The sequence below is a fragment of the Nothobranchius furzeri genome, chromosome 2 (genome assembly GCF_043380555.1).
Source record: "Nothobranchius furzeri strain GRZ-AD chromosome 2, NfurGRZ-RIMD1, whole genome shotgun sequence".
NCBI lineage: Eukaryota > Metazoa > Chordata > Actinopteri > Cyprinodontiformes > Nothobranchiidae > Nothobranchius > Nothobranchius furzeri.
In genome coordinates, this window is record NC_091742.1 from 63,680,643 (window position 1) to 63,702,025 (window position 21,383).

Consider the following 21,383-nt stretch of genomic DNA (forward strand, 5'->3'; position numbering starts at 1 on the left):
GTTTTTTTAGACACTTTTATGACTGCTGTTGCTTAAAGAGCGGGTAACACCTACGTCAGCTTAGTGAGCACTTCTGCTTTGCTGAGATAATCCATCCCACCTTATAGGTATGCCACATCAAGATGCTGATCTGACATCATGAGTAGTGCACAGGTGTACCTTATACTGCCCACAATAAAAGGCCACCCTGGAATGTGCAGTTTTTTGCTTTATTGGGGGTCTAGGGACTCAGAACCGGTCAGTATCTGGTGTGACCACCATTTGCCTCATGCAGTGCAATACATCTTCTTCACATAGAGTTTATCAGATTGTCAATTGTGGCCTGTGGAATGTTGGTCCACTCCTTTTCAATGGCTGTGCAAAGTTGTTGGATATTAGTGGGAATTGGTACACGCTGTTGTATACGCCAGTCAAGCACATCCCAAAAATGCTCAACGGGTGACATGTCCGATGAGTATGCTGGCCATGCAAGAACTTGGTCATTTTCAGCTTCCAAGAGTTGTGTACAGATCCTTGCAACATGGGGCCGTGCATTATCTTGCTGAAACATGAGGTGATGTTCGTGGATGCACGGCACAACAATGGGCCTCAGGATCTCATCACGGTATCTCTGTGCATTTGAAATGCCATCAATAAAATGCACCTGTGTTCTTCATCCATAGCAGATGCCATCCCATACCATAACCACAACACCACCATGGGCCACTCGATCCACAACATTGACATCAGCAAAGCGCTCACCCACACGACGCCACACACTCTGTCTGCCATCTGCCCTGAACAATATAAACAGAGATTCATCCGTGAAGAGAACACCTCTTCAACGTGCCAGACGCCATCGAATGTGAGCATTTGCCCACTCAAGTCTGTTACGGCGACGAGCTGGAGTCAGGTCAAGACCCCGATGAGGACGACGAGCATGCAGTTGAGCTTCCTTGAGACGGTTTCTGACAGTTTGTGCAGAAATTGTTTGGTTATTCAAACCAATTGTTTCAGCAGCTGTCTGAGGGGCTGGTCTCAGACGATCTTGGAGGTGAACCTGCTGGATGTGGAGGTCCTGGGCTGGTGTGGTTACACGTCGTCTGCGGTTGTGAGGCCAGTTGGATGTACTGCCATATTCTCTGAAATGCCTTTGGAAATGGCTTATAGTGGAGAAATGAACATTCAATGCACAAGCAACAGATCTGGTTGACATTCCTGCTGTCAGCATGCCAATTGCATGCTCCCTCAATGCTTGTGGCATCTGTGGCATTTTGCTGTGAGACAAAACTGCACATTCCATGGTGGCCTTTTATTGTGGGCAGTATAAGGTACACCTGTGCACTACTCATGATGTCAGATCAGCATCTTGATGTGGCACACCTGTGAGGTGGGATGGATTATCTCAGCAAAGCATAAGTGCTCACTATCACACATTTAGACTGATTTGTGAAAAATGTTTGAGAGAAATGGTAATATTGTGTATCTGGAATGAATTTTAGATCTTTAAGTCCATCTCATGAAAAATCGGAGCAGAAACAAAGGTGTTGCGTTTATATTGTTGTTGAGTGTATTTTCACACAAAACCTAAAATACTGTTCCCCCTGTTCGAAAATAAGCCTGTACTTGGTATCAACATGTGTCTATAAAATTGACAGACATCATATGTGTAATCCGTGGCACATAACAAGCGGAATTAGAAAATAGCGTTTTTAGCCCCGGTGACTTGCCTTCATTTTTTCGTTCTTCCGGGGACCCGTGTCCAGAAGTAGATGGGCGTGACTTACGCTCCCTATAGTCAAGTTGGAGCTAAAGTTTTGTTTTGGTTTGAAATTTCTTAGACACTACCAACATGGAAGCATCTGAGATGTCCTTTATGGTGGTGAGATAGCTTAAAGTGGCGGCCATCGTGACCTGTATCCTCTCCTGAAGTCAGTTAGCTCGTTTTGTGGTAGTTGCATTAAAATCAGATGAGTGGGAGAGTTTATGCAATGAATGTAAACTCAGTTTTGCCACTTGGTGTTGCTGTTGAGTTTGTCTTGTTTTAGAAAAGAAACGTTCCCTTTAGACTGAAGTATAAAAATCTTTATTGCAGTCAAAATAATACAGAGGTCACATTTTAAAGAGTTAGTGAGAGCTGGCATTAGTTCTATACATTGTTGCCACTGTTTTTAAAATATATACATGTGTCCCAATCCTAGCTTCTCACAACAGATACTACCACAGGGGAGGAAAACAAATACTCACCGTACAAATATGCATAAAACTTGACTGGACACACTGGTGTCACCACGACACAGCTCTTCCACTGCACAGTAGACTAACATCTCAGACTACAGCACACCCAACAACAAACGGCTGATTTTTGGGAGTCTTTGAATCACCACAGGTGGTGTTAACAGGTAGACTTCCTTCCAAAGAAAGGCGGAGTCTGCTTCAGATGATGTCACAGTCTTCTGTTCATTAGATTCGGGTTGTTGCTGCTGCTGCTGTGAGTGTGAGCAGCCGGGTGAATTTTATTTTGCAGTCCCAGGTTAGCTGCAGCGCTGCTCGGGCCTTTCTGGGAGCTGAAGCACTTGGGTTTGGGGATTCTGGTCGGTCCTGGACGTCGGAATGCTTCTACAGGGATCTGAGGGAGGAATATCAAATGATTAGTAAGACGTTTGCAGTTTCAGGACCCAGGTGGTCAGAATTAACACATGCTGTAAAAGGGAAGCATGCATTGATGTGATCAAATGACCTGTAGATGGAGACAAATCATACTCCGTAGAGAAAACCCACTATTACAAGTCACATGGTGCAACGTCTTGTGTTTTTTGTAAAGAAATAATAAATATCCTGTCAAACATCATCATCATCCCTTTTATTTCTAAACGTTTAACTAAATTAAAGCATTATGTAGAGTAGGAGTTTGGAATAGAAAAAAAAAGCCTGGTCATGTCCCTCTGGTTGTCCCACAACTCCTGTAATCAACCCCAGAGGGTTGCTAGGAAACCGGTGTTTGGCTGTAGCTGCAGCCTACTCTTCAAAGGAGATGTTCCCCTGAGCAACATTACTCTCCTGGTTTTCTCTTAACAACTCGCCGCTTCATTTACTGTGCAATCTTATTTTAATCGGTGTTTACGTGTGCAGCAGCACGCCAACCTGCAGAGCTGCAGCGTTTTCCAACGGCCGCTGTTAGAGCCGTGTCCTGTTTACACTAACTCTGGTAGGACGCTCTCATGTTAGGCCCTGAACACTTTAAATCATATTAGGCTTTATTTAGTTCATGACAGTTATGGAAAACGATCCACTGACGTGTATAAACACCTCCTACATGAGATCACGTCCGTTTCTACCAGCGACTGTTCCTAGCTAAAAGAAAAACCCCTGCTTGAGCACAACCTCGCAATTTGTTCGTGTTCCTCTGCATAAACGTCTGCAAAGGTTTATGCTAAAGTTCCAGCAGTGGTATTAACCAACCCCGCCAGACGTGAGGGACTCTGAGTGTCTTCTTTGGGTTTTTGAGCACTTCTTTATATATTTTTTTAACAGATTGTGTCATCGACTCGGTTTGGACTTCTGCAGCTGAGTGAAACTGAAAGTTGTCAGTATTTCCACCAGTTTCATCACACTGCTGAACCCGTTCCCAGACGGCCCACTGAAAGGTCTCAGTGTTGCTTCAGGCAAAGCGTTTAAGTTTGGTCATATGTGTGGTTGTGACGTTTAGCGGATTAGCAAACTTCTGTGGGAATGATGTTCTTAAATGTTCAGGATGAATGGAAGTAGCAGGGCAGATATGGGGCGCCAACTGTAAACACTTGACTGGAAGTCATCAGCTGACAATTATCGGGTCACTTTTTTTCCAACTTGATGGAAATTAGCCTAAACTACTAAAGTATAAAATTTAGGTTATTTAAATGGCTAAATGATAAATATATATCCAGATAATAAATTAGTATCTATCAAATCTTAATACAATGCTGACTCTAAAAATAAATGTTACATGAATGTTTGGATGGAGTTAAATTTAGATAGAAAATTAGAGTTGGCATGTACAATTTAGGCACTTTTGACAAGTGATTTTGAATGGGTAGCTGTCATTTACCGACTGATACGACACGTTCACATTTTGCTTGAACATTTAACAAAGACTTATTATTTATGTATTTAAAATATTGAATTTATGATTTAAAAATAGCAATTTAAAAAAAAATCAAAAGTTTGGACAAACTTAATTTTTAAACTTACATTTTTATTAAAAAGTTAAATCGACTTTTATATTTAGCTGTCAAATTTGAAGTTACGATGAACTTCTCAGTGTAGCGTTCATGTGTAACTTTGAAGTGAAGGTTTTGGATTTGAAAGTGAAATTTCGATGTAGCTTTTAGATGAAAAATGATTTTTAGATTGTATTACATTTACATTTGAATTATTTTTTTTATATATATTTACCATTTAGATATCCATTTTCAAATCAGATGGAGATTTATTTACAATTTGGGGTTATTTTGTTACATTTCCACCTCTACGGTTAAACCTAAAATATCCAAGTTGGTCAAGTGAAACCTTTGGATCTAGTTTTTACAAATGGCGCCCCATAGCCTGAACGTTTGATCTGGCTTTTCGTCCTGGGAGCCGTGTTAGATTTACACTGAGGAAGAGAGACTTTATTGTGCAGCTTTGTTCTCCCGTATATCAGCGGCGCAGCAGCAGCACTTCCTCCCCCCTCTGCTCTGCAACACCGACACAGCTGTTGCCATAGTAACTAAACACAAACTTTGTTTTGGTGCTTGTCTTTCTCACAGCATCATTTGCCACAAAATGAGTTTAGATGAGGAAATGCTTCTCCTGAACTGACCCCGTTCTCACCAGACGGCTCATCTTTTTGGCATCCTCCAGAACTTCCTGTCTGCTGAGGATTCTCATCAGAAGCCGATTGTTTAAAACCACCTCAGGAAGTTTGGTGTTTTTTAACCACACTGGTGTGATTCCAGTTGAAGTCTCAGCCAACAGAAGCGAGCAGCCGTCTGGGATCCCCGAGAGGCACAACCTTCCAGAAAGTCACATCATGCTCATTTTATCAGTCTGGCATGAACGCTCCACAGATTCGTCCTCCTCGGCCGAGCCGGACAAGCTCAGTTTATGAATTAAATCAGTTTTAAGTGAGTCGGGGTAATTAAGGTCACAGACAGCCGTCCCAGCTGCTAGTGGTTTTATCAAGTCCTTCTATAATGAATAGCATCTTGTGTAGCCTCCGCATCTTCTCATCACGCCCAGATGGTTTCTGGATCTGGTTTCCACAGCTGTCTCATTCCGTTTAATCACCTCTTCTCTGTCACACTCGCTGTGTAACGTCACCAAATGGACTGATTTTGAGATCCCACAGTTCGTATGCACGGCCAGAGTAAGTAACCCTGGCTTCACACGTTCTGCTGTATTTCACCCTGACAGGAGATGGAATGTCTGCACGCAGGCTCTTAAATCAGATGACTTCATCAACTGAACTGAAGCTTCAACTGATAACAAAAGATGAACAAGTAGCATTCTTTTCCCCAAGGTTCTGCACAGAACTCTGTTAGATAAACTTTTATTCCCAGAAGAAAAGATTTCATAACTAAAGTAATCATTTTATAATTCAAAATAATCATTGACGAAAAGAAGATCTTATAACTAAGATTTTATAATTAATAATCACTTGCCGTGTATAATTATAAATGATGAAATGTTTCATGAATCTGTTTAAATGATACTAAGTATTTTTACTGGATTAGGTCATCACACTTGCAGACAGAGTAAGGCTAAGATAAAGACATGACACATAAGTAACCTTGTCGCACATTTCAGAGTTCAGAATCAGAGACTGTGTTCTGAGATGCTTGGCAACTTCTGAGATAACACCAGGCCTTAAAAAGAGCTTCACTCTCAGTCTCAGTAAGTCAGACAGACAGAGAGAGAGAGAAGCTCAGAACGGTCGTCTGAGCAAGCCTCTTTCACCAGAAGGATTTTGACATAGTCAAAACCTTAAGCTGTTGCACCTGCAAAGCTGAGGACAACAAGATATTTGTCCTGCAGAACGAAGGTGATTTTGCGACACTCCTTCAGAGTTGTTTTGAGACGCTTGGTTCCATCCAGTCCACCTGTGTTACCTGGAAGCGATCCTGGACCGACCTGGTCGTACTAGGAGTTAGTCTACGGACTTCTGTACTCGGGGTCTCCAACCCCCCTGACATTTCGGATCCGCAAGGGCGCCTCCACTTGGTTACATAGAACACAGTGAGATAGCGTCTGTATGCAGTTTGATAAATAACAGCTGGTAGCTTACTTGCAAACCAAATTTCCTCCATCCAGGATTCAGCTTTCTCATGATACCGACTCTGAAATACTATATTCACACCTAGTTCCAGACACCCTTCTCTTAGTTTGTTTGTAAAATAATTAGAATTAGAATTGTTTGCAAACCTGACAAACAAAGAGTCTTAGAATGTTCTGCCTAATCATCTTAAAGACCAAGCAGGTGATATTCTATAATTAATAGATTATCACAGCTATGGGTCACAGTAATGAAAACAAAAATAAATAGCTCTTAAGCTATTTATTTAATCCAATTTACCCTCCATTGATCTCATTACAACTGCTATGTGCACACTTCTCCCATCAGCACCAAAAACGCTGTGCATCAATATTAGTGATTGTTCTTGTTGGCAGGACGTATTTTTCTAGGTAATTAACTATTTAAAAACAAACGTGTGATTCTGTTAGCAGCCGTTTCTTTCTTTACATAAGATGATTAGACGTGTGCTGACGAACGCCTTTTAAGGGCCGATGTTTGGTTTATGAAGTCACGTTTTCTGTTTAGGTTGGGATCACAAATGCTACAGTTTCAAATGAATAGAAGTTAGAAAAAGCAAAAACTATGTCCTTCTAGAGCTGTGAATAAAAACTTATTGCATCGTAGGTGACTGGCGTAATTAAAAAGCACCCACGTTATGAAAGAAAGACTTTGTCTTTGTTAAAAAGGGAATCGATAAGATGAGTGAGAAACACTGAGGTATCGCTAATGATGCCAAAGTGTTTCGTTAGCTAATCCGTCACCATTTGTGTTTCTTTTTATGCTCCAACATTATGAAGTAAATGTAAATGATTGAGATGTGCTCGGACTTTTTACAGTCCCATGTTCTACGACGTAGACAAAAGTTTGCTAGAAATAATCAGTGAATTTTGGGTAGAATGCCTTCTCCGGGTCAGGGATGAGGTCCTGCCTCTAGTGGAGGAGTTCAAGTATCTCGGGGTCTTGTTCACGAGTGAGGGGAAACTGGAGAGTGAGATCGATAGGTGGATTGGTGCTGCATCTGCAGTGATGCGGGCGTTGTACCGGTCTGTTGTGGTGAAGAGAGAGCTGAGTCAGAAGGCGAAACTCAATTTACCGGTCGATCTACGTTCCTACCCTCACCTATGGTCATGAGCTTTGGATAGTGACCGAAAGAACGAGATCCCGGATACATGCGGCTGACATGAATTTTCTCCGCAGGGTGGCTGGGCTCTCCCTAGAGATAGGGTGAGAAGCTCGGTCATCCGGGAGGGGCTCCGAGTAGATTCACTGCTCCTCCACATCGAGAGGAGCCAGTTGAGGTGGCTCGGGCATCTGGTCAGGATGCCTCCTGGACACCTCCCTGTTGAGGTTTTATGGGCACGTCCAACCAGGAGGAGACCCAAGGACAGACCCAGGACACGCTGGAGGGACTATGTCTCCCGCCGGGGTTGGGAACTCCTTGGGATTCCCCTGGAAGAGCTGGCTCAAGTAGCTGGGGAGAGGGAAGTCTGGGTGTCCCGGCTTAGGCTGCTGCAACCCGACTCCGGATAAGTGGCTGAAAATGGATGGATTGAATTTTGGGTGAATTGTTCAAGTAAGCCCCGCCCCCTCTGCAGCTGCATAGCTCAGGTAGACTTCACTGTAGAAACATCATTCAAACAGGTAACAGGAAGTTGGACTTTACATGACTGAACTGGTGTTCTGATATCTTTGACGGTTTTTACAACATCACTGTTTTAATTCACTGTTGATGACGTCACACTAACTTTGGAACTGCTAAAAGTGTCTAATGTTTGCCAACAAAGTAGCACAGCTTTGTTTCCTTTAATAAGGTCAGAAATTAAACATTCAGATGCCGTTTCTAGAACCTTCTTCCACCTGTCTCCCACAGCTGCAGGACTCCAGAGAGTTCACGCACCCAAGCTTCCAGACTTCTGTTCATTTTAGCCCAAAACAGGAATTCATAGATCTTTCTAACTTATCTTATCTCCTACATACAACCATGCAGAAACACGGAAAATCACCAGACTTTTGCAGCTCAAAGTTCCAAACAACTCTTCTAGTTTGCATCAAATTGATCCAAACGTAGCCAGTTTGTTTTTGAACCTTCTTGTATTACATATAAAAGAAATCCCTTTTTAAAGTGAGTAAAGTGTTTGTTTTGACATCAATCTGCATTTAGCAACAAATGAAATCATCCCCACGTCCTCTTAGCTTCACTCCCACAAATATCTCGTCTTCCATCGAGTCATTTCCTCTTCTGTTTGGTGATTTAAATTAATTGCATGCCAGTTAGAGAAATGTGGACGCTCGGAAGAACTTGAGTAGGTTGTGTAGATGAGTCACTTTACAGGAGAGTCTGAATTAAACAGATGGTTTTAATAAACAGGAAGCCCCAGAAAACAGATCTTCAGAAAACCGTTGAAAAGATGAAGTGAGTTCAGCCTCCTGTGACCTATTACATTACACATCTGTGGTTTCCCATAGGTGAGCTTTGGGTAATGACCGAAAGAACGAGATCGCGGATACAAGCGGCCAAAATGAGTTTCCTCCGTAGGGTGGCCGGGCTCAGCCTTAGAGATAGGGTGAGGAGCTCGGACATTCGGGAGGGACTCGGAGTAGAACCGCTGCTCCTCCGGATCGAAAGGAGCCAGTTGAGGTGGTTTAGGCATCTGGTCAGGATGCCTCCTGGACGCCTCCCTGTGGAGGTGTTTCGGGCATGTCCTGCCGGCAGGAGGCCCCCGGGTCGACCCAGGACACGATGGAGAGGTTACATCTCCAATCTGGTCCGGGAACGCCTTGGGGTCCTGCCGGAGGAGCTGGTGGAGGTGGCCGGGGAGAGGACGGTCTGGAGCTCCCTAGTTGGGATGCTGCCCCCACGACCCGGACCCGGATAAGCGGAGGAAGACGACGGCGACGATCTGTGGTTTCTAAAACCCTAAAAGGAAAATGTCTCACTCTTGTTCCTCATGGATTCGTTTCATTTCTTGGCCTGTGTATCATACCTTGCAGTTGCACCTTCTTTCACTGTGATTTTGATTCAGATTCAGGAACACGTGTAGGTCCCCAGTCTTATTTTTAGTCAAAGCCAGGATTTGCCTGCAGCAGGATCTGCTTTATGGTGCACCATCGGAAGGTTTAAAGCTTTTAAACTGAGTTTCCATGAAGTCATGTCAGAGAGCTCCAAGTTAACATCACACCGCTCTGGATGGAGGCAGAAGCGATGACATCAGCCCATGATTTCAAGTCGAGCGGGCAAGCACATGTGGGAATCCTGCAAAGTTAAGTCTGTCTGTGAAGGTACAAAGGTTTCTCAGGCAGAAAGGTTTCCCAAACACTGTTATGTAACATGCATTGAAAACCAAAGCATACAGTTGATTTAAATGGAAATAAACCGCAGTTCCCTTCATTAAATAATTAAAAACATGCTGGGTGGATGAAATGAGTGAAATCTGCAAGCATGGATGACAAACTAAAACTTTGTTTGCACACTTTAATGATCAGAAAACAATCATTATGTAGTTTGTGAAAACTGCCACGGTACATCAGTGTGAATATTCCGAGTACAATACAGTAAGTGCACATGAGTTAAAACCTGGTTAAAATAACATTTTTGCTTTGCTCTTTTATCATGCAGGAAAACAGTTTTGTAGTATTTGATCACGCAGCACCAAACAGTGTGTTTAAACACTTAAATGGAGTCAAACACGATGGGGATTAGGACTAAGGATGTCTGACTCAGGGGTGAGGATGGGATGAAGGGTTCTGGGAATGTGGGGGGTCAGTCATTACTTACTGTAATTTGTGAAGGCCTTTGGACTGGGGTGGTAGTGGGTTTGATCACGATGCTGCTTGTGATTTTGCTGTTGCCTTTGACAGCCGGAGCAGTCCTTTGCTCCTGGAGTCCGGCCGTGTGACACAGACTCTGCGTTTGCGCGCTGATGTTCTGAATGAACGGGCTCCCTAAGTGAATGTGGATTTTGTTGTCCTCTGTCGTGATGACATTTGGACCCGAGCTGTTGGACCTTTGGATCTGCCAGTTGCTCTGCCTCTCCGGCGTCACGCGGAAGACCGCATGCCCGCCAACGACCTCCACGGGCTCTGTGGAAAGGGAATGCTCAGGCGTGCTTGTCATCACAGAGACGATCTGTATGGGCGACACTGCTCGGTCTGGGCTTACAGAACCGCAAGAGTCTGGGGTCGTTGCTCTGGTGTATGTGGTCATGGTAAAGGGTGAGAGGGCCCTATCAGGTGAACACAGCTCCTCAGACAGGGAGGAGCTCTTGGATTTGGTTATTGGAGAAATGGACTTTGTAGTTGGGGACATGGATGCATTCTGGATAATGGTGATTCTCTGCTTGGGTGGACCTCCGCTTGTGGGTATGACAGCAGTGCTGGTGAATGATTGAGGGTTCTCTGTGGTTGGACTGGTGAACTCCAGCGTAGCTGTGTTGTGTCCGTGGTCGGGGGTCACTTTAATGTGCAGCGGCTGCCCCGGATGGTGGGTCAACACCACGTCTCCAGGCTGGACGTGGTTGCCATTAAGTCGCGGTTGCACTTTGCCATTGGCCTGATGAGGAGGGGTGTCCTTGCTCCTGAGGAAGGGGCCTCTCACCCGTCTCATGTTGTTGTTTAGATTGTTGGTGTTATTGATTAGAGAAGGGCTGCGTTTGGTGAGCTGGAGTTCATTACTGTAGCCTGTGTTGTCTTCGGGATCGCTTCCATCATACAGCTTCCCATTGACCACTGCTCGCTCTAGGGGTACCGCTGTCTTGTCTCCTGGAGACATGAGGTCCAGTGGCTCTGTTTGCACCTCCTTGGTGGACACGTGGAGGTCTGAAAAGCGCCTTCCATTCATACCAGGTCGAAGACTTTTACTGAAGCGTCTGTATCGTTCCAGTTCCCTGGTCAGTGTCTCCATTTCTCTGGCCAGCTCCTTGTTTCTGACCTCCTGTTGGGTAAGCTTCCTTTGCAGTGTGGAGTGGTCAGTCTTCATTCGACAGATTGATTCCTCTGTTCCAAGGTATTCATGAATCTTCTCTTTCAGGGCTGCCACTTCTCTGGTCAGGTGGCTTGACTTGGCTTCCTCCTCCTTTAAGCGTTTATAGAGAACATGCTCTTGGTTGCACTCTTTCTTTTCAGCCAGTTGGTATTTTGAAAGCTCTTTTCTGGAGATCTCCAGCTCCTCCATCAGAGCTCTGGCTTTCTCTTGTTCATTACTGAATCGTTTTTCAAGCGATTCAAACTCCGGTGTCTTTAATAGATCCCCTTCCACCACCTTTAGGTCCTTTAGTTTGCATCTGAGGCGTTCAACCTCCTGAGTCAACTCTTTGACCTTGTTGTCTTCCTGCTGGAAGCGGTTAGCTAGAGGCATTTTGATATGCTCCTCTTTAGCTTTGTTTCGCAGGTATTCTCTCTCAGTTGTCTCAAGTGATTGCAGACGTTTTTTCATCACATTCAGCTTTGACTCCAAGTCGTTGCTCTTCTCCTCCTCAGTGCATAACTTGGCCTTCAGGTCATCCCTCTCCTTGGTCGCGCTGTACATCATCTCCTCCAGCTCCGCTTTTGATCTCAGAGCTTTCTTGCTCTCCTCTATCAGCTTCTCCGTGACGGAAGTAACCTTGTCCTGCTCTGCCTGAAGTTTGCCGGTACTGTTTTGCACCTTGTTCTCCATCTGCTTTACCTTTTCCGCCATCGCCTTCCTGTCATCCACTAACATGACAGTCAGAGTCTTTAACTTGGTTAGATCTTCTTTGAGCATCAGCTCAGTCTTTCCCAGTTGGCTCTCAGAAGCCTCCAGCTCCTTCACTCTGACTTTCAGAGCTTCCATCTCACTGCTCAGAACCTTTGACACTGTCCTCTCCTTCTCCAGGTGACTTTTAAGTGAGATACATTCATGTTTGCTCTTGCTGAACACGTCCTCCAGCTTCTCCAAGTCTATAATTCTGTGATTCAGTTGATCGACTTCAGCTTTCAGGCACCGGCTCTGGTTGGACTCCTTCTCCAGTTTCTTATGCAGGTCTCTACAATGGTCCTCCATCCTGACCAGCTCTTCATCTTTCCCCTCCATCTCAAGAACTCTCTTCCGTAGCTCTTCTAGCTCCGACATCAGCCCAGAGTTTCCGCACTCGCCTCGGCTTATTTTGTCCCTGAGCTCCTGCAGTTCTTCTTCAGCTCTTCGCAGAGTCTTGTTGCTCTCCTCCAGCTCATCTAGCTGCCTGCTGAGAGCCGACAGCTTCTGGCGGAGCTGTCTGTTCTGAGCATCCTCTCCAGTCAGTTTGGCGGTCATGGTCTCTTGTTCCTGATGGTATCGACAGGCTTGTTCATGCAGCTCAGCCTCCAAGCGAAAGACCTTTTGCTCCTCTTCCCGCAGACGAGCATTAGCTGAGCTCAGCTCCTCCTGAGCTTGTGTGAAACTGGCCCTCAGTTCTTGGACCTTTGTTGTTTTTTGATTCAGCTGTTCGGTGAGACGCTGCTGCTCATCAACAATCATCAACGAAAACGACTTGAGTTTTGTCAGCTCGTCCTTAAGACTTGTGATCTTTTTGTTGTATTCTTCCTCTTTTCGCCCTTGGTAGGCCTTTTCCTGATCAATCAGCACCTTTAAGCTGTACAGACAAGAAAACAGACAAAGAGAATCAAAAAATCTGTTTATTCGTGTCATTTCTACTAGATCCACAAGCTGGAGATGTACAGAATTATAGAAAAAACATCTGTATTCTTCACTGGTTTATGATCAATATAAAAAAACTAACTCACATCAAAAATACGTGTATTTTCTCTGCATTTGCTAAGGAGGACTAAACTTTATTTTTTGTCACGGAAAATTGGCCACATAAAATAGCAGAACTTTACGGTCATAGTTTGAAATACCTGTGGTTCTATTTTCCCTCTTGTTGCCCACTAAATCCCATAAGGATCAGGACCGGAGTTATGGCTGTAAACGCTTGTCCTTAAGTGTAACAAGAGGAGCGTTTTAGCAAGTTTCCACTGTGGCTCAGGGCGTAGCACGAGGTCATGACAAATGACCAAACACTGATCCTCTGAGGAAGATTATCTCACCACAAAAAAAAATGACAGTTCTGCCCAGAATGTAATCACCAGCGTTTTCTGAAGGAGTTTACTGATGGAAGAAAGGCCAAAGTCTAAAATAAGGATTATTCTTGAAAGTTTAATGCGAATGATCATCGGTTCACTTAAAATTTAACCCATTTATTTTTTTTTAGTTCAGAACACTTTTGATCAGAAAACTTAATTTTAAATGTATTCTTCTTTTGGAACTGGAGATAAACAGGACATGTTAGGGTTAGGGTTAGCATGCTGGTCAGTCAGAAAAAAATGTGCTGTCTTTTTGTTGCAATACCTTGAAAATGGAAAACAATACAAACAAAAGCTATGAACGTTTTATCAACAGAAAACTGAGATTTTGGTGAAATGGGAGTAAAAGTCCTGCTAGCTTAGGCAGACATCTCTTTATAAACATCAGAGGTTAAAGGTTGAATATGGAACAGTTTAACAAAAAGCTGTATTTTTCTAAAATAGTACGTCCACAAGGCGTTTAGATGTGTGCAGGTGAAGGTACAGCATTTCCTTTAAAATCTATATTTGAATAAAAAAAAAAAGATCAAATATTGTTTTAAAACTGGGTTTGTATTTACATCTACCAGCCAATAGAGGGCACCATAGCAAGTTGCCCAGCGCTTGGCTCAGCGATGCTGGCACTGTGGAAAACGGCGGACTTGGCAAGCCAAAACTGCTGCTTCTGAGCTCTGAATATGTCGTTATTCTTCTCAGAAGGGGAGCAACCATAAAAGATCTAAACCCAGAGAGTTTAGGTGAAGCCTACAACAGATGGACCCAAATAAAAAATGTCACGTATCGGCAGTGAACCTGACATCCCGGCAGCTGGAAACCTTGTTCCATTGTTGCAACTACAACCATCACACTTTAGATGGCGCATTGGTTTGTATGTCAGACCTAGTGGTAGAGCGTCCACCCGGGACTGGGAGATCCAGGTTCAAATTCGGGTTGGATCAGACCAAGGACTTTAAAAATGGGACCCAATCCCTCCCTGCATGACACTCAGCTTTAACGGGTAGGATCGGGGGTTAAACCACCAAATAGCTCCCAAGCGCAGCCACAGCTGTAGCTCACCACCCCCCATGGGGATGGGTCAAATGCAGAGATGAATTTCACCAGTGTGTGATGACTAATGGGACTTAGACTCTTACTGTAACCCTCGCAACACCCTTTAAGTTGTCTGGAAAAGCTGGACTATGTATTTAAAGTTTTGTTTTCATAACTTCTCTCTCTCTCTCTCTCTCTCTCTCTCTCTCTCTCTCTCTCTCTCTCTCTCTCTCTCTCTCTCTCTCTCTCTCTCTCTCTCTCTCTCTCTCTCTCTCGTATTATTTTTTAAATGTTTTTATTTTTACTGGAAAAAGTGGAATGTCATCTGTCTCTCTCAGCTGGCTGAGGACGTCGAAGATTTGTGGATATTTGGCCTGATGATCGTTGGATTTCTTCTGATTGGAGTGGGAGGATATCTGGCTTTCCGTAAAATTGGGATGACGGGAGCGATTGGAGGGCGACCCGCATCCATGGACGGCACCGTCCGTGTGGATACCTCACAGACTGGGACGTTGCTCGAGGTGAATCGCAAGCCTGACAATGTCTTAGCTGCGTTACCGGTGTTAGCGCGCAGGATTGATAACATCTCGGAAAGGGTCACTAGACGGTGTGGAGATGTTTAATCACCGAATTGGCTTCACTGGAGGACTTGAATGATCAATACAGACTTAAGGCAGAGAGGAAAAATTATCTCTGTCTGACCCAAACAAAGTTTCTGTTATTGAATCTGATGCCATAAGCAGCCTTGGAGTTGCATGCAAAACCCCCACGCTGGAAGGAATGCTGACAAATGCTGTGAATCTCTATCCACCCACCCCCCCGCCTTCAGATTGTGGTTTCCACCGAGGTCATCAAGCTGAAGGACTCACTGCTCTCCATGCTTCCTCATGACCTTCCTCCCCCTGCGGAGACAGCTGGTTGAGCGCCACAACGGGCCGCCCCACGCTGAGGAAACCAGGATCCCAGCCCCTCCCCCCTACCTACCGAGTCTCATGGTGTGAACTGTGACGTTTGTTGCTTACATGTCGGGTGTTTTTTTTTTTTACATTGGAGGGCTACACCCTGCTGGTGTAACCCTGTTAATGCCCTTTTTCCCCCTCCCTGAACTTCCCTCATGTATCCCCTTACTCATCTACAAAGGAGCGCCGTTATGGCTGCTCCCATGGTCTGCCTGTATCTGTCTTGTTTATATGTGTGTGTGTGTAACCTTGGTCAGGTTGTACCATGGAGTCAAGTTCCTACGCTCTGAAAGGAGCGCTGGCAATAAAATTCTTCTGATTCTGATTCATACTATTTCAACTGTCTTAACGATACTTCCTCTAACCTTTTTTTTTACTGGGTGTAAAAAAAATACACCAAAAGATAGATATTGGGGTTTACTTTCACCTGCTGGGACTCACTGCTGCAGGACTGATGGGTTTTCTCAAAGAGAACGGATTCAGTCTCGCTGACTCACATTGTGTCACAATTAATTTGTTTCTGTTCAAAACTTGAAGTGTTTCTCTCGTCGTAGCTCTAACAAAGAATGCTTTGGACACTCAAAGAATCCTTCTGCCTCGTAACGTTCAAGAATGTTTTTGACAGAACTTGTAGTTTTGGTACAACGACTTGTTATAGACCACATGTCAGACGGAGCATTTTTATGTGGCCCGCGAGACAAATATCAAAAACATTAAAATTGACCCGCTGGCTGATTTTACTGCAAAGACTACAACTCCCATGATGCTTTGCGGCGTTAGCGCGGAGGCGAAGCTCCCCCTCCTTTGTGTTTTTTCCAGCGTCTGCTGCCGGTGTCTGCAGCTCCGCTGTCTCGGACAAACTAAACACTCCTCCCACTCAGCGCCGAGTTTACTCAGCTATTTGCCGACGTTGAAGCCCAGAAACAGAGATTCTGGCCGCTCGGTAATGTGTTCACGACTGAAAGAGAAAGTTTTCCAACTAACTTCCAGACAAAGCTGATATAACTCCTGCGAGCAGTGACACTCTCAAGTCAGCATGACTCTGTGGCTGCTGTAGTTTTTATTTTTCCTCCCCGACACACAACAACGTGGTCAAGCTGCTCAGACATGTTCATCAGCACAAACCTATGTGAGCACCTGTTGTCATCTAATGTTGTCATTATTATGATGAAGATGAACAAAACAACAGGAGTCTGCTCCTCAGCTCAGATCAACCCCATGATGCAGGTATCTGGCTGGAACAGGTGAGCATCACAGTAAACCAGTGGAGCAAACTGCGCTTTAAATATGTTGGTTTTATGCTCTTTTTCTGCTCCAAAACATGAAAGTTAACAGGTGAGATGTTGCATTTTCATTTAAGATAAAATTATATCTTTATTTTGTTGATGGCCCGTGAGAAAAGATTTAACCTACAGTAAACAGGAAGTGGAAAGGCTGCAGATAGATGAATAGAATAGAAAATCCCTTTATTGTTCCTCAGGGGGAAAGCTAGACGTCACAGCAGCAATGACACGTATTACAGGAGAAAAAAGGAGAATAAAAAATGAGTAAAATGAGTAAACAACAAGAAAACATAAATCCTGAATAGATTTTAAAAATGCTGATTATACCACAAGTAATGAATACCACAAATGCCTTTTATTTAAAACTGACTTGCTCGTGTGTCATTTGGTTATTCCACATTCAGTGTTAATGCAGAAATAAGTTTGTTTCCAAATTAAAAGGTTCAAAATTGCATAAATGTTGATGAAGAAAATGTGCAAATTTGCCGTCAGTTTTTCAAAAAATACTGAGTTTGGCCCTCGACTCCGTCCCAGAGTTTCATTTCGGCCCCGTGTGAATTAAGAGTTTGACACCCCTGCTATAGACGATAGGGCCTATGCTAATTTATAGCAGTGTGGCTCACTAGCATGTGGTTCACAAGGTGACCCCAATAGGCTTGTACAGTTTAAACATTCAAATGTAGACTTTTTTTTTATCTCTGCTCAGATCATTCAAATGTCCCAAACTCTCTGTCTTTATAGAAGAAAGGAAAAAAGAACCTGCATGGCCACCTTTCAGAATAAAGGTTCCAGCTACACAAAATGTGTTTGGCATTGAGACGAACCAGGAAATTACAGCGTGCCTAACGTAATGTTTATTTAAAAGCCTGATTTGAGCTGGTGTTTCTAACCTGGGTCAGGGTGTCTGCCTGTATCCCCAGAGGAAGTCAGCTGCCAGGCGTTTCCACTGGCACAGAACAACCCTGTAATGAAGGGGTTCCTCTGCTACCCCCCCCCCCCCCCCCCTTCTCACTAAAACCACCTTTTTTCTGATACATTTAAAAGAATTCCCCCAGCTAACAAAGGCTACTGCAGTCCCACTGGGTTTATGCAACTACAACTAATTCCACACTAGAGTTCTGAGTAAGATGTCAGATGGGACTCAGAAACCACCTCTATGTTGCTATCAGACTAACAATAGCCAATAATATATTAAAATGTGTAGATTTTACCAAAATATATGCATTGGTTTTGTTGAGTCACATTACATAAATAAATAAAATGTACTTACTACATATTTATGAAAAAAATCTTTCAAGTCAGATTGTATTCCACAGATTCTAACTTTTATAACTATTTGCTGATTTACTTTTTATTACTGTGGCATTGAATTATAATGAAACTTATTATTACATGCTCATCTCAATTAAAGGGATACTACGCAGTTTTGTTTGCTTTTAGCACCCCTAGCATTCATTATTAATTATCTGCGGTCAAAGCAAAAGTGAAACATATCGCTTTGTCTTTTTAACACCTTAATCTAACAGCTGCAGACTGTCTCCCCAGCCCTCATTAGTGTCTACAGGAGTGATTAATCACTAAATCAAACAAAATCAGCTGTGTTCGTGATCTAAAACATGCAGGAAACATGCTGGAAGCAGTTTGCAGTGCCAGATATGTCAGTCCACAGGTGATGGCTCAGCACACTGAAATTGCAAACATGGTATTTTGGCCACAGAGGGCGGTAAGGGTCTAAGAGACATTTATTTCATCCTGTAAAGGTTCAGCTAGCACATACTGGCTCAAGAAAATGATTTAAAAAATATGAAAAAGTTGCAAAGTGTCCCTTTAATTACTTTTGGAAGTTAGTTCAAGATGGTAGTATCTTAGGGAACCCAAAATGGCCTTTTAGAGTTAAAGTTTGGTGTATTTGTAGCTAAGAAACAGCCCATACTCAGACATTGTTGGTTAGGTATTTAGCTTGAGTCAAAAATCTCATGATCCTCATGATGGTTTTTAACAAAATGTCATTGAGGTTCAGTTGTTGGATAGGTAGGATTAGCCAAACCCTGACATATCCAAAGGCAAACATTTTGGGAGCTGTTACTGCAAATGGAACCACTGGAGTTAGGCTAAAATGGGGGTAAAGTGTTCATATTTAAGTAATCCAGTTAAAAGATTTACAGTTTGCACGTCCTGAAGATGAGTGATAGAAGAGGCACCAAGTTCTCCACACAGTGCATGGCAGTAAATCCAGCCGAACCGTAACAAAGGTGCAGAGTGCAGAAGCTGTCTCAGATGGGAAAACGTGTTTTATTTACCACTAACCTGATCTGAGTGTCAAACTTAAGCTCTAACTGGTGAGTCAGAGTTTTTTGACTAAACTGGGCCAATGTACCAATTGCCATATCAAAATGTCTTTCCCTTTTAGAAGTTTTAAAAGCTAATGGCAAAAGGAAAGCACCTAAAACTAATCCCTGTGGAACACCACCATACGGAAACAAGGACACAATAACTTCTGTTCAATCTAACATTTAAGAACTAATTAGTAATGAAAGTTTAAAGAGATTTATATAAATATTTTTCAAAAGGGTTTTCCCTCAAATTCCTTTTTTTAATCTAAGAATGATTCTTTTTTTATTTTTATTTTTTAAAGAAGAAAACCAAAACAGGTTATTTTGGTAGGAAATACCAGAGTTCGAAACAAACAAAGCATTACGTAATTTTATACTTTTTAATTACTGATACTTTCCAAAGAGTATAATATTTTTCATTGTTTAAAGTCTAAAGTTTGAAAAAAAATATATGTATAAATGGTTTATCACAAAAATTTAGCCTTAAAAGTTTTTGGTTGGACACTAAAGAGTAAATTGTAGTTTGAGGGCTTGTCTTTAATATTAAAGATGTTAAGGTTAAAGAGAAGATTACCCTGAAGTTAGACTTTTTTCTAAAGTCAACCTGGACTCATTTCATTATAGACAACAAAACAGAAGAGAGACAAAGCTTTGTAATGTGGTCTCTATTTAGCTAAAAAGGTTTTTCACTCAAATAGTTATAATAAATTAGCAATGATGACTTTTTCGTAATTAATTCATAAGATCTTAATATTTTTCATTATTAATGCTGCTTTTTTTACTTCTGTTTGTTCATAGTCAAATATTTTTATACAAATTTCTATAAAATTTGTAATAACGTTAGAATGAAGTCGTCTTGCTGTTTAAAGCCAGATCAGATACTCAGGAGTGCGAGATCCTTATGTAGAGATGGCAAACGCTGAGAAATTAAATCCAAATTTTTCTGTTGCTATAAAAACAAGATGTTGCTAAGCAAAACACGCACACACACACACACACACACACACACACACGTGTGTCTATTACAAACTCCGCTGTTGTCTGTAACCACTGTTTACTCAATCTCTTATCTCACTCCCTGCTGGTTTGGGAGTGATGTCATTGGCTGAAACAGAAAGAGAAATGCACTTTGTTCCCAAGCAGGATTTGCTTTTCAGTTCGACCAGAACAGGATATTTTTTCTGGGAATTCTGACATTTAGCCTCTGATTAATTAGTTTTCCTCTCACCTTTTTTTTTTTTTTTTTTACACCAGCTCTGACATGCGTTTGGGACCAGATCCACGTCTTAGATGCTTTTCTTCTGCTGAGTTTGATGAGTGAATAATGATGAGGATCATCATTACAGTACCCTCTACCACCCACCCTGCACCCTATTCAGACTCGATCCTCCCTGAAACGGATGCAGGCCTTAAATGTGCCACGGACAAATGGTTTGCATCGGCTGACTTGGTGGGCCGTGAGCCGTTTCTGTTGTTTCTGGCCTTGTTGCAGGTTTATCTTCCCCTCCAGCGTAAGCTAACATGTAGTAAATACCATAAAAATAACAGAAAAACATTAAAACTCTAAGTAACTGGAAACTCTCGCTCAGTCGGTGCTCAAATCTGCACACGTGTTCCATATGTCCGTGCTGCTGCGCCGTTTCGTCACCACAACGTATGTTCAGACCTAAAGGACGTGCCTATGGTCTGACCGAGTCGGAGAGGAGGATTTATAAACGATCTGCCTCCAGAGTGCAATCAACACGTGTGAAATACGTCGCTCTGATGTTTAGTAACTTCCTGCTTGTGGGTCATCAGATATTAAATACAAGTGAAAGTAAAATATTGGTGTTAAAGGAAAACATTTCTTCTTAAACCTTTAAAAAACAACAGTTGAACACATTTTTTCTCCAAAACATTTTTGCTCTTTTGTAGTTTAAACACCTCTTCTCATTAGAGCAACAAATGCCATAAATCTCCAGCTTAAATCGGCCAATTTTTTTTTAAAGTACATCATTTATAAATATCCCTGTAGTTCTAAAACAACAAATATGTCTGATAAATGTATATTTTTCCTGGTTTTTTAGCTCAGAAACACACTAAAGCATTATAGTTTACATAAACAAAATTATCTGCTTCAGGTGCTGGAAATGATTTTAAAAGAAAGCTAAATTTCTAATTTACATTTCTAAAGTACATTTTTATTAATCACGCTAAGTTTGATATGTCACAGTGAAACAAAACTCCACATCTCAAATACAACTGAAGTATTTTATCTAAAAATAATTTAAATGAAAAAAACTTCTGAGAATAACTGATGAACTACAAAATAAACACTGAAACTGCAGCCTGTTAAAAACTTTAGACCTACGTTTTTCACAACAGCTCTTCCTTCCATTTTTTGTTGTGCAAAATTTCCAAGCTGACTCAG

At 42.6% G+C, this 21,383-nt stretch overlaps 1 protein-coding gene across 3 annotated transcripts in view; it reads right to left on the reverse strand.

The window, feature by feature from the left end:
* Positions 1-2,049: 2,049 nt before the first annotated feature.
* The window catches only part of filip1l (filamin A interacting protein 1-like), a 113,671-nt gene continuing 94,337 nt past the window's right edge, over positions 2,050-21,383 (reverse strand). For all 3 annotated transcript variants that reach the window (XM_015946665.3, XM_015946666.3, XM_015946667.3), the window contains 2 exons: positions 10,068-12,879; positions 2,050-2,608 (listed from right to left, as the gene is read on the reverse strand). In XM_015946665.3, the coding sequence (XP_015802151.3) occupies positions 2,426-2,608; positions 10,068-12,879 (2,995 nt within the window). In that variant the 3' untranslated portion in view covers positions 2,050-2,425. The remainder of the gene's footprint in view (positions 2,609-10,067; positions 12,880-21,383) is intronic.